Source organism: Rhodnius prolixus, unplaced genomic scaffold (assembly GCF_049639745.1).
Source record: "Rhodnius prolixus isolate KJV_2025 unplaced genomic scaffold, Rpr scaffold_2, whole genome shotgun sequence".
NCBI lineage: Eukaryota > Metazoa > Arthropoda > Insecta > Hemiptera > Reduviidae > Rhodnius > Rhodnius prolixus.
Window position 1 is genome coordinate 29,259,443 of NW_027411592.1, and position 15,357 is coordinate 29,274,799.

A 15,357-nucleotide genomic window follows, 5' to 3' on the forward strand; every position below is an offset into this window, starting at 1 on the left:
TATGAGTGATACCCTTCATATAACAGAAGATACTTTCAAATTTATACCGCATCGATCTGTATGGTCCGAGGACCACAGATCAAACAGTCAGTCAGCTCAAAGATCAGACAAAGCAGAAATTCGAATCTGTAGTTTGGTGGCAGAGAATTTATATGAGTAAGTCTAGGCTACAGTCTTTGAAGAAATCATAGAAATATATTATATGGCATACTATTAGCAACAAAAATGAAATCTCTACCGCAGGAGGCTTTTCATTTACGTTATCTGACGTCTGGCGACAATTAAAGCATTAATGCTTTCCCAGGCAACAATAGAGTCAGGTGGGATTGCATCTCCTTCCTCTCTGAAAAGAAAGCTCTAATATGCTCATTTTATTCTGGGTGCCAGAAATGCAGATTATGTGCACACTAAGAAGGTGGACGAAAAGTTGGCACAGGAAAAAGTTATACTAAACCATTCCTGGACCCGAATATCGGGTGAATCTATGGCGTGACTAAACGAGAATGTAGTTCTCATTTACAGCTATTCTGGGACCTGGTCGTGGTACTTCTAGCTAAAAGAAGCAAAGATCGTAGGAGAGTCCTCGCGAAAATTAAAGATAAACTTCAGGATCGTATTTTAATCAAGACTCGTCTTAGTGGGTCAATTGACGAGGCTCAGAATACATAATAACGTGGCTGCTAGATCTGATCGAAGTGTTACTGTAGATTTTGCTTGAAAGAGCACGAGAGATATGTGTAAATGTACGGAATACCCTATGATGTTACGAAGCAACCTTGAAAACTCTCCCTCCCATTTGAGGGAAGAGAAGCCTAAATATCTACAAATAATATCAGTTAATTTGTAATCTGAGGTATTTTCAGCTTCAGATGCGGCTACTGAGTGAAATCTCCTCGTCCATTAATTACAATTTTTCTAAATTATCTGATCTTATTGAATGTTTTCGTGCCTTTATCACATTTCGCTACTAAAGAGTAATTGTCAAAAAAAAAAGATTTTATTAATTTTCCTGATTTAAAAAACTTTCTATTTTAATGCTGTAATCTTTTTTTTTTTTATTTCAAATACAACTTTAATATTTTCTGTGGTCTTTTCGTTTGCCACAAAAAATTTATACTAGCCTTACACTACTCGATGCCAATTGTAAGCCCTCGTTTATATTTTTCAAAATAATTTTTAACTGTCCTCAAAAGTCCAAGTACAGAAAAAAAAAAAGTTAGTTTAAAATTTCAAAACTGAATTTACATAAAAAATAATATAAGAACCCTCAGCTTAACTTTCAATTCAATCTTATCATAGTTCAAAAACAATAATTTGCCGCGTCATCTATGTTATGTAAATAAAAAAATAATTTTGTATTAAATTTCGAATTTATTATATTTGGGTAAAACAAAACAAACAAGTTAGATACCTGCTAATACTTTAAAGGTACGCACTTTTTGGCAGAGGTTTTTGAAACAATTCTTCAGAAACAATATCTTCAGATATTGTATCTAATCTAGATCCAGACAGAATACTGATACTCTCTCTTGCAGTTTTGGTAAAAGTCTACAAAAAATTAAAAGCATAAAGATTAAACAAATGTATTAATCAAATTAAAAGTTAAATGCCACATACTTCACTAAAACACAATGAGCTGAGATAAAAAATGTATAAAAATACAAATTTATAAAATCAGCTGTACTTAGCAGTTAGCCAAAGTTTTATATCAATGTCAAAATTTTTAACAAAACAGTATATGGATAAACGAATTGTCGAGCATGGTTATTATGAACTTGTATCTTACCGCTTTATTAATAAGTGAATCTAAGACAGGACTATCTTCTTTTGAACACTGATCTTGACATGCCATCACTCGAGAAGTATTGAATATAGGTACTTACTTAATTAGAATATCTTTAACCATAATAAAAAAAGTTGCGTTATCTACAAATAGTTTCAGATGTGTGAATAACGATTTTAGCTAATTGATACTGTCACTGCAATTTACTTAATACATTTTTTTTAATAAGGAAGAATTTTTGGCATGGCAATTGAAATGCCTAGATTATTACAAGATTATCAGAACTGCCAAGTTGCACAACCGTATGAAACGAAATAAAACCATAATTATTATTAAACCTACTATAACTTATCAAAAACTTTTTAACTTTAAAACAAAAGAATATAGGAAAAATCTATCAGTCTTCCCTAAAAATGTATTTACAATACTCAATTCTCAACTGTAATCTTAGACCAATAAGAGCAAGCTCAAACTCAAAACTCAACGGAAAATAGACAAACTAATCTAAAACCGCCAAAAATTAATTCAACATTCAACTGAAAACATCGAATTAATATTATCTATCGATTCTTAATTAGAATATAACTGCTCATAATTCTCCTTATCCAATATTTATAATTTCTTTTCTATTTTACTACAATTACAATTTTTTACCATTTAGAATTTTTAACAATTTTTTTTTGAGAAAACAGAAGTAAATAATTAGCTGCGTAATCGAAGAATTACTTACTTTCTTCAAACAAATAAATAAGTAATGTTTTACAATCGAATTTTATGTAAAAAAATTTAATGTTGCAAAAAACTAATTTCAAAAAAGTAAATTTAGAATACAATGATATTAGTTTTGCCTATTATATTAAATCAATATTTTCTCATTACAAAGTTAAGGCTAATGATGGCAAAAAAAAAAAATTAACCTTTCCGATCACTATTACATTATCGATACATCATATTCTTCATAATTTAAGATTTTTAAGTTTAAGGGTTCAAATTAAATGCAAAGTTTAATATTCAATATAAACAAACAGACAAAAAAATGGTAACTAACCAGATCAAGTATTTATTGCAAGAAATAAAGAGTTAAAACGTTAAAAACTGATTTGTTATGTGTCGTGGCTCCAGAGAGGTTATAAAGAAAGAGAAATCGGGAAGGACGTTAACATGTAAACCAGAAGGTTACTATAGTATTTTCCTTCTGTCTTATTAAAGCATGAATAAGTAGTCGGTTTCTTAAATAACGTTTAAGAAGTATTAACAATGTGCTCTAGAAATTCTTCAAGTGATATAGTGCCTGAAGTTCAACAGCTAAATTTGTAAGCACATATATTTATACACAGTTTTACATATATATGTTTATTGTATATTATAGCCATATACTTTATAAAAAACTACTGATTCATCGTGTCATTTACTTAAGTATGATCTGTAATACACTAACTTACTCGCACTTTACTATTATTTTCTGAAAATGTATTACAATGCTTAAAAACATAAACATATTATTAAAAATGGCTAATGAAATTCCAAACAGCTCGCAATGTTTTCCAAATAAATCAAAACAGAATTTAATAAGTTTTCTAGTACATAATTGTTGCTTTTTTAAGTTAAAAAACTTAAACTCACTTTTTTAAGTGAGAAAAAAGTTTTTTTTTCTCTGTCACAAGAGACATCTACATTTAAGGTCATTAACACCCCGAACCTTCTCAATAAACTGCAAACATCAGACCTCCGATACATACAACTCTGTCTAGTACTGACCGGTGAGCGTAGGGTCTTCTAGGATGAAGAAATTTAAGAATAGCACACGCCTGGATTTCAACCCGGGGTCATCGCCTTTTAGTCCACTGTGGTACTTAGAGTTAAACCCGTTACAGCAACTACAATCCTCGTACTTTTATTTATTTATGAGCATTTTATAGATTTACAAAATTACCCTTCTGAGAGGACTTAGGTACATTAGCAATCATACTCAAATTAAGAACCGGAGTGAGATATATATGCATTACTTTTAGAGTTAACATACATCTGAGCATGTACTACCTCACTTTACTACGTATATATATTTTGGCCCATCGACTGCCAAGGTCATTAGCGCCTCTCTTCACTACTTTACCAAATATTATCTTCTCCCGTTCCTGTTATGCTTAAGAGAGTCTTAATGATTGCAGAGGATTTACCGTTAGTTAAGCTATTATGCATGATCTATTTCAACGAAAAGAATGAAATTATATAATATATGTATTTTTTAGGATTGGTCATGACTGCAGAAAGTGTAATGTCAAAGCAAGAGTTGTCCTGCAGACAAAATTCCCCTATTGCAGGTGTGTGATTTTTGTTAGTTTTCAATAAATTATATTATGTACTTTCGGCATGTATAACATTTATTTCTTTTGTAACTTGGATTAGAGTAACTTTGTTAAAAAACTTTGTGCAGGGAATGTTTCTTGGAATATTTTAAACATAAATTTCGTTCTACTTTGGGAAAATCAAAAATAATGAAGCATGGAGATAAAATATTAGTTTGTTTTTCTGGAAGCGCTTCTTCGGTTTGTTTAATTGACTTAATAAGGGACAGTATGAACGATGCTAATAAAAAGAAAATGTCATTTACAATTAATGTCCTTTACATTGATGGTATGTTTTATTATTATTCTTTAACACTTCTGAAAACTAAAAGAACTTTGAATCTGTTCGACTGTATAATAGTGAATGTCTTTTGTTTTCTCTAGAGTGTGCAGCATTTATTACAAACAACCAACCTAATGTAACTGAAATTAAAGATATTTTAGCGCCTTATAATTTTAAGGTGTTTTATTCAGATTTGGGCACTTTTTTCGCAAAGGATTTAGACTTTGAGACTCACAGCCATTATAAAAATGTAAATAATATTGACCTTATAGGAGAATTGTTTTCGAAATTTCGAAGTCTTACTTCCAAGATAGACCTTTTGGTTAAAATTAGGTTTGTTATTATCTAATACTTTATAAGTAAATACTTATACTATTTTCTTTAAAATTAACTTTTATTATTATTTAGGAAAAACATCTTGTACAAATTTGCTGAGAAGCTTGGTTGTCAAAAAATCTTCAGTGCTGAAACTAGTGACCATTTAGCGGCGAACACCATATCAAATATAGTTCTGGGTAAAGGAGGACAACTGTCCCAAGACATTGTAGGTATTTTGAATAATCAGACTAATATGGATTGTAAAATATTCTGATGGTTAGCTTCTAAATTTTAATGCCATTTCAGGTTTTTTTTTCTGCATAGGATTTGGTCAATCGATTCCAAAATAAAAGGAAAAAAAATCTGGTATGGTCACACACGTTTTTCATTACATACATTAGATTCTCTTGGCACAAATCTTAGTTTTTCATTCACTCTCCAAATTATTTAAACATTTTCTTACATTATGCAGTTTGCAAAACCTTGCGTTGCACTAAAATGTCATTTTAGTGGAAAACCCTCTCCTACCATTAATCCGAAATTACCTTAAATCTAGTTTTTCTAGAAAATATTACAGTAAAAGTAATTTAACCTTTTTATTGGTCTTTTTGTTATTTTATTTTGACTTATTCGTTACAGTTGGTCGTTTTATTTGTTCTAGCCATCTTCTGCTAGAAGTAAAAAAAGTTATAAAAGTAAGCAAGGGTAGAAATATATTATAATGTACTAATATAAGTGTTGATAATATAATTAATTTTCTTTTATGTTAGTAAAAGAGGATTTATTTAAAAACAATATTAATAAAAGTCTCTACTTTTATAGTAAAGAATGCCTACTTTCTACTATTGTATTTAGGTGTACTTGACGTCTAATTATATTTCAAGTTTCTATATCTGCAAGCTACCATTCTTACTTAATTTTTTCATTAAAATACCAAAAAATCAGGCCTAGTCTGGGAATCGTCTGACAATACTAGATTCTTGGCTTTGCGGACTGCGCCTCTAACCAGACGACTACCTTAAGCCTTAAGCCTTAACATCTGTAAGAGCTGTGTGTGTAATGTATACACAAACTTTGGGAGTGCATTTTGAGTGAACATTTTGTTTTAGGATTTTTCTCGAAAGTTTTTATTTCTATTCAAATAAAATGCCATTAGGTCTTTCACTTTTTTCCTAGATGTATAGCCAGCAACCATGACAACTTATAGAGTGTTGGTTGATAATAATGAAGTCCATTGAACGCAAAATTTTGTATTTTTAATTCCGTACTGCTGACTATAATTTCATACGCGACTTAGGTTTGGGGTTTTCTTCATTATTGGGAGTAGAAAAATTAAATATATTTTTCTTTAATAAACTGTACAGATTGTCTGTGTACAATCCATTTTTATCATATATACGGTTAACTAATGCGCGCCCTTTTTGTGAATAGAATTACATTTATATTTGTAAACCTGACATTGCATAACTAATATGATTAGTATTTATTTTGTGTTTTAGAGAATCCCTTTTTTTTACTACAGACAACTTGATAACTGACTTTTCATTATTTTTTAATGAAATTATTATTAACTATTATTGTTATTACTTGTATGTTCTTTCGCTTTTATTTAAGTATCACGAGTAAGAATCAATTCAATGGCCCTTAGCGTGCAATAGCAAAAATAAAAATAGCGAACAGGTTACATTATTCAATGTATAATATTCAATTAAATTTTTATTTTTTTTAGGGATTTAGTGATAATAGCTTGAATGAATTAATTTTGGTGAGGCCATTACAAGATTGTTCAAAAAAAGAAGTTTCTTATTATAATATTTTTAATGGTTTAAAAAGTTTAAGTACTACAACATTTGGATCCTTAGTGAGTAAAATTTACTTGTACATCAGTACAAAAAATATTATTAAAAAGTTTCGTAACTGGTTTTAATATTATTGTCTAGGCCGATAAATATTCTAGCATCCAGAAGTTAACTGAGAGTTTTATAAATGAATTACAGTCCTCTTTTCCTTCAACAGTTCTTACAGTTCGTGGAACAGGAAGTAAATTGTCTTCAGCCAATTCGGACCAGAATTTGGAATGTTGTCTTTGTCAGGTATTTATGTATTACATTCATTTTTTTAATCTTTTTCAAAGTTTTATCACCTTTATGTCTTTGAACTATAATACATCATTCAATGTTTTTAATAGTGTAAAATTCAAAATGAATGTAATTCTACAACTTAAAAAAAATACAAAATGTATTGTATTCACTCTGGGTCGATGATAATTCTAGTTAATGAGAATTGCAATGAAAAAGTATAAAAACAAAGTTCTTTTTCTTCTTCATCTTTGTCTTAGCTCTTATGCCTTTCAGCGTCGAGCTTTAGATAGCTTAGGCCTTTAACCATCGGACGAACTCTTCTCTATTATTTGCCAATTTTCGGATAGATGACCTTGTTTGACCTTGCTTTTGTGCCAATCGTTCCATGTAGTCCATTAGCCCAATCTTGGTCTGCGGCCTTCAGATTTGGCCTCCATCAAGCACCTCATCTTCTCCTCGCCGCTTCTCCCGCAGACGTGGCCAAACCACCCCAACTGCTGATTCTCCAACTTGGTTTGACTAGGATTGAATCTCTAAGCCGCTCCTTATTGATTCATTTCTATTTCTGTCACGCTTAGTTTTTTCGTCGACACGGCTGAGAAATCTCATTTCGGCAGCAGTAACCCGGCTTGCATGCTTATCAAGCACAGTCCACGATTCTGCCTCTTACTGAAGAAGAGGTTAGTAGACGGTCTTGAAAACGATTATTATCACTTTTTTGCTGACCTCTCTTTTACCGACCATAGTATTCCTAATCAGACCGTAGGCTTTATTGGCCACACCCACTCTGCAGTACACACCTATAGTATACACCTTAGGGCTACCGACCCTAAGGATTCACCTAGTTAGGAAATAAACCAGTTGCCCCGAGGTAACGGGACTTCCAACGCTGGGTTAATTACCCGCTTGGAGTATTAATGATTCAAAGAACAAATAGTTTTTTTATAACAGATCTAATCAAGAGACGAAAGAGTCAATTAGACCGTCAGTGGAGCTGCTGCCTATAAATTCTCCAATAGATTAAATCCTCTTTGTACAAAATGTTTTCAATAAAATTCAAATTCTGATTAAATAAAATTAACAAATCACTACAAGCGCGGCACAAGGATTTTTCTTAAATGATGCATTTGAATATTCTGATACGTCTGTATGTGTATCAGAATTTTCCACTTCTTCTACAGATTTACTACTGCTCATAGTATTGGCGATTTCCCTTTCAGTGAGTAGTAGCAAATCTTCTTCGCGTTGGCTTTGAGAGAAATTAAAAATTAAAATTCTGAGAATTTTATAAATTGTATATTGTTTCTGAACTAAAGGTATTTTATTAAGTTATTTTTTTAAAAATTTTGCTTTCTTAAAAAGAGCTGCGTGAAACGGTAACATGTTTTTAAAAAAGTAAATTGGAATTTTCTGTAGAAAATTTGGTAATATATCCGTTGATACATTGAAGTTTATAGTTTTCACTGACTTCATTAATTCTCCTTTAAAACTTTTTTTTTTTTTTTTTGGCATTGGCTTCCGCCATACAGCCAGCATCGTCTAGGTGCTTATCACTAGAATATCACTCACTCTCCATTCTTACCTACAAATACATTCGCTTCACACATTCATCATTCTACTATATACTGCTATTTACATAAACTACTGCTAATGGATGGAGCAGCACTCTGTGCTCCTGCCATCCTTATAGCTTAACCAAAATTAAAATCACGTAATCCTTCTCTAAGCATTTTCTTCCATTCATTCTAATTCGGCTATAGCTTTTAAATACATTCATATTTCATTGCTAGCTCTGCTATCGACTTAAGCACATAAATGTTGGTGGAGAATATAATGTCTTCGTAGCGAAATGGTGCATCTAAATACCTGTATATATCGTCAAACATTCGTTTCCTTTCTACCACATAACGTGGACATATCATTATTACATGTTTGAAATCCTCCTCCTCATTGCAATCTACGCAAAGAGGAGAGGACCTTTTGTTGATCCTGTGTAGATACGATCCGCACACCGCGTGGTTCGCTCTCAGCCTGCTTATTGTCGTAACAACTCATTTATTAGTGACAGTTCCCTTAAACCATGGTTGTCTAGGTAACTGATCTGCCATAGTTTTATAGAATCTACCTTTATCGCCATTTTTGTAGTGCTGCTTTTGCAATTATACCCTTGATATCGGTGTGTGGTAATTTATAATTAGCCATTTCCCTTAGTTTTAAGAATAGCAGAATAATCGAAGTTGAGTATTTTGATTTTTTTAATTTCAATCTGAAATACTGGTGATTGTTATTATTGTACATTAGTTAAAGTTGATGTGTTTAAGAATGGCATCAATTATTTAACCTAAATTTTCATCATCGATGGCTGGCACATTAGATATTTTTACAGCATTGTAACGTGTTAATAGTTCAATGTAATCAAGTTTCGTTTTTATATACAATTTTATTTTTGCTTTAGCAGCAAGGTATAATCTGTTTTCAGGTTTGTAATTTTTATTTTTAACGGTTTCGAACGAATCTATATAATCCATAAGATTTATCTATGGGGTCAGAATTGACATATTTTGTTTAATGCTCCATTGAAAAGTGTCAGACCTATAGTAAATTTTCTCAATAATCTTAAACTGATAGGTAGGCTTTATCTGTTGAAAACTGTGCTTTTTGCCATTATGAGCTATTGTTTATAACTTTTTAAATTTACATTATATCTGGAATCTCACGGCTTAAGTAATACCTACTTTATACTTTTATTTTATTTAATTTTTTAAAGGCGCGTAAACATCTAAGGTTATAGGCCCCCCGTAGCTTTCTTCAGTGCACTGCCGGCCTCTAGACAGTATTCTCTCGGTACAGACAACACTGTCCATCACCTGACAGTGAGCTGTAAGAAGCTCCTAGGACGGGAAAATCTAAGGTTCAGCAGCTGTAGTATCCTGAGTACAGCCACTTGAATTTTAGTTTAAAACTTTTCGTTCGTAGCCTTTCTAAATTTGCCTCTTAAAGAAAATGGTTCGGCGATTTACGAAAAATGAGTGGCTAACATATCTTAATAAAAGTGCTGAATATTTTTCACAGCCACTGAGAGAATTAATACTTTCTTATAACATTAATTTTAATTTTGTTAATTAATTATTAATTTTTATATCAAAATTAATGTTGGTTTAAGTTACTTTTTAGTGTAAAGTACGGTTTTAAAAAAATCAACATCTCTCATCAACATAATAATTCAAAATAATGTAGTTTAATATAAAAAAATAAATAGTTGTAATTTCATTATTGCAATTTTACGAATAGTTTTATTTATATGTTTGTTTTTTTAGGGGAAAATGGATGAAAGAAAGTATTCATTAACTGCTCAGCAAGCATCTCACATTTCAAAAATGGTCTCAAATACTGGTCCAGATGAATTTAATTCTACTGTATTATCTCCTGTTCAAAATTCAATTACATCATGTAAATCATGTTCATGCCTTCAGCGTTTTTCTGAAGAAGAAGAGCCATTCGATGAACTTTTAAATCTCTCTCTTTGTTACGGATGTCGTCTCGTTCTTAAAGATTGTGTAAGTAACTTTTTGTAAACTTTTAGTACTGAAACTCACTCACAAGGGGAGAGCGCGGTAATTCCTCTTCAATTATATTCCCAATTTTACCAATTATTCTTGATTGAAAATAAGTCGGCACGTATTTGGCCGTTTTTCCGAATAGGCCTCAAGAGCCCCAAGATATTTGGCTTAAAATGGCTATTGCAGTAGTAAAAAAAAGTAAAATAATGCCTATTTTTTCAGAAAGGCCTTGCGTCCAACTACCAAATTAGTAGGGTCGTGGATGGAGGCTATGTAGCGAACTTACTTTTCTGCAAATTCCTTTTATTAAGAATTAAATAAAATCCAAGGCCTAGACTGAGAATCGAACCCGATACCACTATACATATTAGTTTTGCCGACCTCGCATTTGACCACTCGGCTACCATAGCGCCTTTATTATAAATAAAACGGGATTTTTCTAAATTAGCCCTTGAAATGTCATAATAAAATATTGAATATTAGGCTAACGTCAAGTCGGCTCTTTTTTTATTAGCTTTTTTTTTTCAAAAGTGACATTGTTTGAGAAGGCATTGCACCAAAAATGTATTTATTTATATTTTTAATTGTTTACACTATCAACAATGATATATTGACTAACTTTTTGTTTTAGCCTAAATATTTACTATAACTTTTAAGTCATCTGTGGTTGAATCGGGGGCAAATCGTTCATGATACAGGTAATGAGGAACAGAGGATGAACACTATTCCATTCCTCTTTTGATTTAATTGCGATAATGTAGATGTGGGGCGTAAAATACATTTAATCGACAGCATGTCAATCAGTGTGACAAAAGTATCTTTACGGTTTCACACGCGGCTTTATTATGTTCCGCTTGTCACAAGTTTTCGTGGTAGTGGTATTTGTCACCGCTGTCCATGTCGTCGCAATGGCATTTTGGAAGAACTTCATCCATGGTCGTGGTTTATTACTAACTTGCCTGATAATTTTTCCCGAAGATCAGAATTAATTAGATTAATTTAGATTTATTGGTTGATGAATTTGAAAGTGTACCGTAAGGATTCTTTTACGAGAGATAGTTGTTTTAATAGTATGAATATTAAAAAAAGTAAATAAATATTTACTTAATATTTCGTCAATTACCTTCACAAACTAGTCAAATTCTATGTTTTATTCTGGCAATAATTTGGAAAATATTTGTCGCTATAAGTTCAGAGACGTAGGAGCAGTGTATATTTCGTGAAACCCATTTTTATACAACCTAACAAAAATTTGTTTTGGGCCTTTGAAGCCCATTAAGACGATCGGTGAAATAAGCGTTGACTTATTTTCTAGATTACGTAGTAAAAATTTGAACACAAGCGCTTATGGCACTCTCCCCTTTCAAATGTAATTTCTTACAATTAAATATCTTAAGATGTTTTATTTTTTATTTATGCTTCAGGAATCTGTACAGGCACTCCCGAAAGCTTTTTTAGCCAACTTAAGAGAGAAAACGCAATTGAATAATGTACATAATGAAATAAAGGCATTTTTACTTTACTATTTTATATATATATTAAATAAATGACCTGATATTTCCAAAAACTTTATTTTTTAACAAGTCTTACATTAAGCATTTTAATAAAGCGTCAACTTTGGTCAAGATTTTCCTTGAATGATCAATAGATGTATTATACATTTTCTTTCTTTAAACAAATAAAGAAAACAACAATGATCAAATTCGAGATATCTTAAACTGTTATTTTATTTTTAATTTTTTCTTATTGGTCTCTTGTTCTATTACAAGTTAGCTCCATTATTATTATTTTTTAATTATTTAAGGCGCGTCAACATCTGAAGTTATTGGCGCCCGAAGCTTTTTTCAGTGCTCTGCCGGCCTCCGGATAGTGTTCTCTTGATTCAGACAACACTGTCCATCACTGGGCAGTGAGCTGTAAGAAGCTCCTAGGAAGAGAAAATCTATGGGTTAGCAACTGGACCCGGGACCTCCACGTGGGAATCCAGTACACTAACCGCATAAATAATCCCATGTTATTATTATTTTATCGACCGGTTTTTAGCGTTTTTTCAACTTCAAGAAGTTAGTTCACTACTTAAATATTTGGAAGCTATATTTTTGGAGGGAATGGGTTGGTATTTTTGCGGATTCCAGGATATTGATTAGACAGGAACTGCACGATTTGTGGGGTGGGGTTTCTACCTGATGAGAGCAGTTTATTTCGTCTCAGGAAGTAGAGTCTTCATCACTATGAGGCTTGAAGAAATTCACTTGGCAGCCAGGTGTTACATGTTGCAGCTCCTCCTACGAGGGTCGAAAGGCTGCGGTTCAATAAATAAATGAGTAACCCATTCCTCTTAAAAAGATTACTACAAAAATTATGAAAACTCAGTTGGAAAGATTATATGACGGCGTGGAAATAGGTTACAAAATTGGAACATTAAATCAAGGGGTGTCACTGCCAAAGAAGTGGAACTAAAAAATTAATTTAAACTGTGTTAACTCGAATGGTTGACATCATACGAAAAAGGAACTTGAGGTAGCTATTATTGATAATAACTATTCACTGATAAATTCAGGAGGTAAAAACTTGAAAGAGCTCTAACAGGGTACGAATTTCTCTTCAACAATATAAATGCGTCTTAAAAGTTGGCAATCCGAAACAGAGATTATTGATTGGGAAGGGGAACGGTAGATATGGGGGAATCATTATTACAGCCGTTTGAAGGGAAACAAAAAGAAATCTGGTCAGTTGTGTAATCCTAATTACATGAGAGCCAAGGAATTAGTATTTACCTACTGGGAATGGAAAGACCCAGACGTCATAGGATAGCAGTAGAAACAATAATATTGTAGAAGTTCAGAACTACGCCTTGCCAATGGTTTTCCTTCAAATTCAATGTATAGACCTAAAAGTTTTATTCATTTTTTTTCCTCTTTAAAGATACATGTGTTTTTGTTTCTTTTTTTTTTCATAAATTAGGAAATCCCACGGGCAATCTTCTAACAAATCCATCAGGACCACTTTCCCCCCTGCGAAAATATGTATTTTCTTCTTACGTTGAATATATTAACAAGGATAAACATAAATATTATAAGTGGAGAACCATGTAGATCTAATATTGACCACTTCCTAGTTAGCAATGTTGTTATTGAGGAAGAACATTCGCGATGTAAAGGTATAGCGTGGGTACGAGATGTGATTAATATGGATTTTTTGTACAGTTCTAAAAGGAAAGCAAGTATGCAACAATAGTTTCTAGTCTTATGAAAATTGTTTAGCATTGTTTTCTCCTTCATTTCTTTCGAGTATGAGACATGAGACTTCAGTAAGCCTAGAAAAACTGGATACAATCTTTCAGAGCAAATACAATGCAATCGCGCCTTAACATTCATAAATAATGAATGTTCGTTGCAGTTACACATTTTTCTGGTGCATAAATGCAAAAGTTTAATTTTTTCACACATATTAACGCGTGAGTGCTTATGTATTTCTCACTCTCTCTCACTAAATACATATTTATAAATATATAAAACAATATGCAGGGTGTCCCAAGCTACATGGATAACGACTTTTTCTCGGTAACTAAGATAGCTAAAAAATACGTGTCCCATTAGTTTTTTTGTTAGAAATTCAAATTTAATTTGTAAATTTTTTTCGTTGCTTCCAGAAGCGAGATACCGGCACCAACTTCATTTTTTTTCAAATAGGGAGGTGTGGTTTTTATTTCAGAAATAGATTCCTTGATTTAAAAAAAAAAAAACGGTTTTTTTTTGTGAGCGATATTTTACAAGTTATGAATGAAAACATGATTCTTATAAGAAATTTCAAAATGATATAACGGTTTTTTGATTGTATAAGAAGAAAAGTACTATTTTATTATAAATTTTACTCCTCATTAATATTACAGATCATGCTCGAAATGTCCTCCACCATTAGAGATGCTCTTTCCTAACAATGGGGGAAAAATTATTTTAAAAAATTTAAATAGTATTTTTCCTAGAAATAATTACCAAAAACGATTGGCTAATCTCATTGGCGAACGGGATGTGTGAAGTAGGCGGACTGTAGCTGATGACGTAGTGACACCGTAAGCCACTCCCTCACCAATAAAAGCACAGTTATCCAGTACATAAAATGGTGCTCTTTCACTTTCATTCAATGATCTAGATTTTACTTTCCTTTACTTTAGGAAAATCATTAATTTTTTTTTATTCTGCATTACACTAGAAGTATGAAACCGGAAAAATAATGTTCAAAACATGTTTATTTTGGACATTTTTAGGATATCAATTTTTATTACATTATTCGATAATTTATCAAATACCTATGGGGGAAAAATTTGTAAAAAAAATTTAAATAGTATTTTTCAGTATAGCAGAATCGCCCCCTGTGTCGATATAACACCATCAGGCACGTAAAGAGATTTCTCGATTGGCAATTTGATGGGCGTGTTATATCGACTCGGGGGGGGGGGCGATTCAGTTGCTACCTCGTTACCGGATTTGACACCTATGGACTATTTCCTTTTGGGATACCTGGATACAAGGTGATTATTAACTTTTTTCTTTCTTTTCTTATTTCTGATTATCTAAAAACATTTCTACATCTAGGTGTATCAGAATCAAGCCAGCATTGCATCTGTAGATGAACTAAAGCAAAGAATAATAGATGCCTGGCCTCTCGGTTAAATTCGTATCTATTTCTTTGGCAGTAAGGGACAATTGGCAGGAAAGAGCATGTCTATGCACCTCTAATGGTGGAAGCCATTTCTAGCATGATCTGTAATCCTTAATAAGGAGTATAATTTATAATAAAATAGTACTTTTCTTCTTATTCAAAAAACCGTTATAATATTATCATTTTGTAATTTCTTATAAGAATCATGTTTTCATTCATACTTGTAAAATACCGCTCATAGAAAAACCCGTTCGTGTAAATTTTTCTCAAAAAAAAAAATAGAGGAACCTATTTCTGAAATAAAAACCACCCTCCCCATTTGAAA

General features: G+C 32.0%; 2 protein-coding genes across 6 annotated transcripts in view; one reads left to right on the top strand and one right to left on the bottom strand.

Annotated features, from left to right (window-relative positions):
- The window catches only part of LOC141449446 (uncharacterized), a 23,250-nt gene extending 20,963 nt beyond the window's left edge, over positions 1-2,287 (bottom strand). The window contains exons 1-2 of one of the 2 annotated variants that reach the window (XM_074118897.1): positions 1,787-2,287; positions 1,437-1,548 (exon numbers count right to left, since the gene is read on the bottom strand). In XM_074118897.1, the coding sequence (XP_073974998.1) occupies positions 1,437-1,548; positions 1,787-1,852 (178 nt within the window). In that variant the 5' untranslated portion in view covers positions 1,853-2,287. Of the gene's footprint in view, positions 1-1,411; positions 1,549-1,786 lie in introns of both variants that reach the window. The other variant, XM_074118898.1, reaches the window with a different exon arrangement.
- Positions 1,746-11,951, top strand: Ctu2 (Cytosolic thiouridylase subunit 2). Of its 4 annotated transcripts, none has more exons than XM_074118920.1 (9): positions 1,746-1,875; positions 4,033-4,104; positions 4,218-4,417; positions 4,513-4,744; positions 4,820-4,955; positions 6,459-6,590; positions 6,670-6,822; positions 10,128-10,367; positions 11,795-11,951. In XM_074118920.1, the coding sequence occupies exons 3-9, from the start codon at positions 4,279-4,281 to the stop codon at positions 11,918-11,920; spliced, it is 1,158 nt and encodes a 385-aa protein (XP_073975021.1). In that variant the 5' UTR covers positions 1,746-1,875; positions 4,033-4,104; positions 4,218-4,278; the 3' UTR covers positions 11,921-11,951. The 4 variants fall into 4 exon arrangements, with proteins under 4 accessions (XP_073975021.1, XP_073975019.1, XP_073975022.1 ...); XM_074118918.1 differs by lacking the exon at positions 1,746-1,875 and adding an exon at positions 2,748-3,096; XM_074118921.1 differs by lacking the exon at positions 1,746-1,875 and adding an exon at positions 2,749-2,958.
- Positions 11,952-15,357: the final 3,406 nt, after the last annotated feature.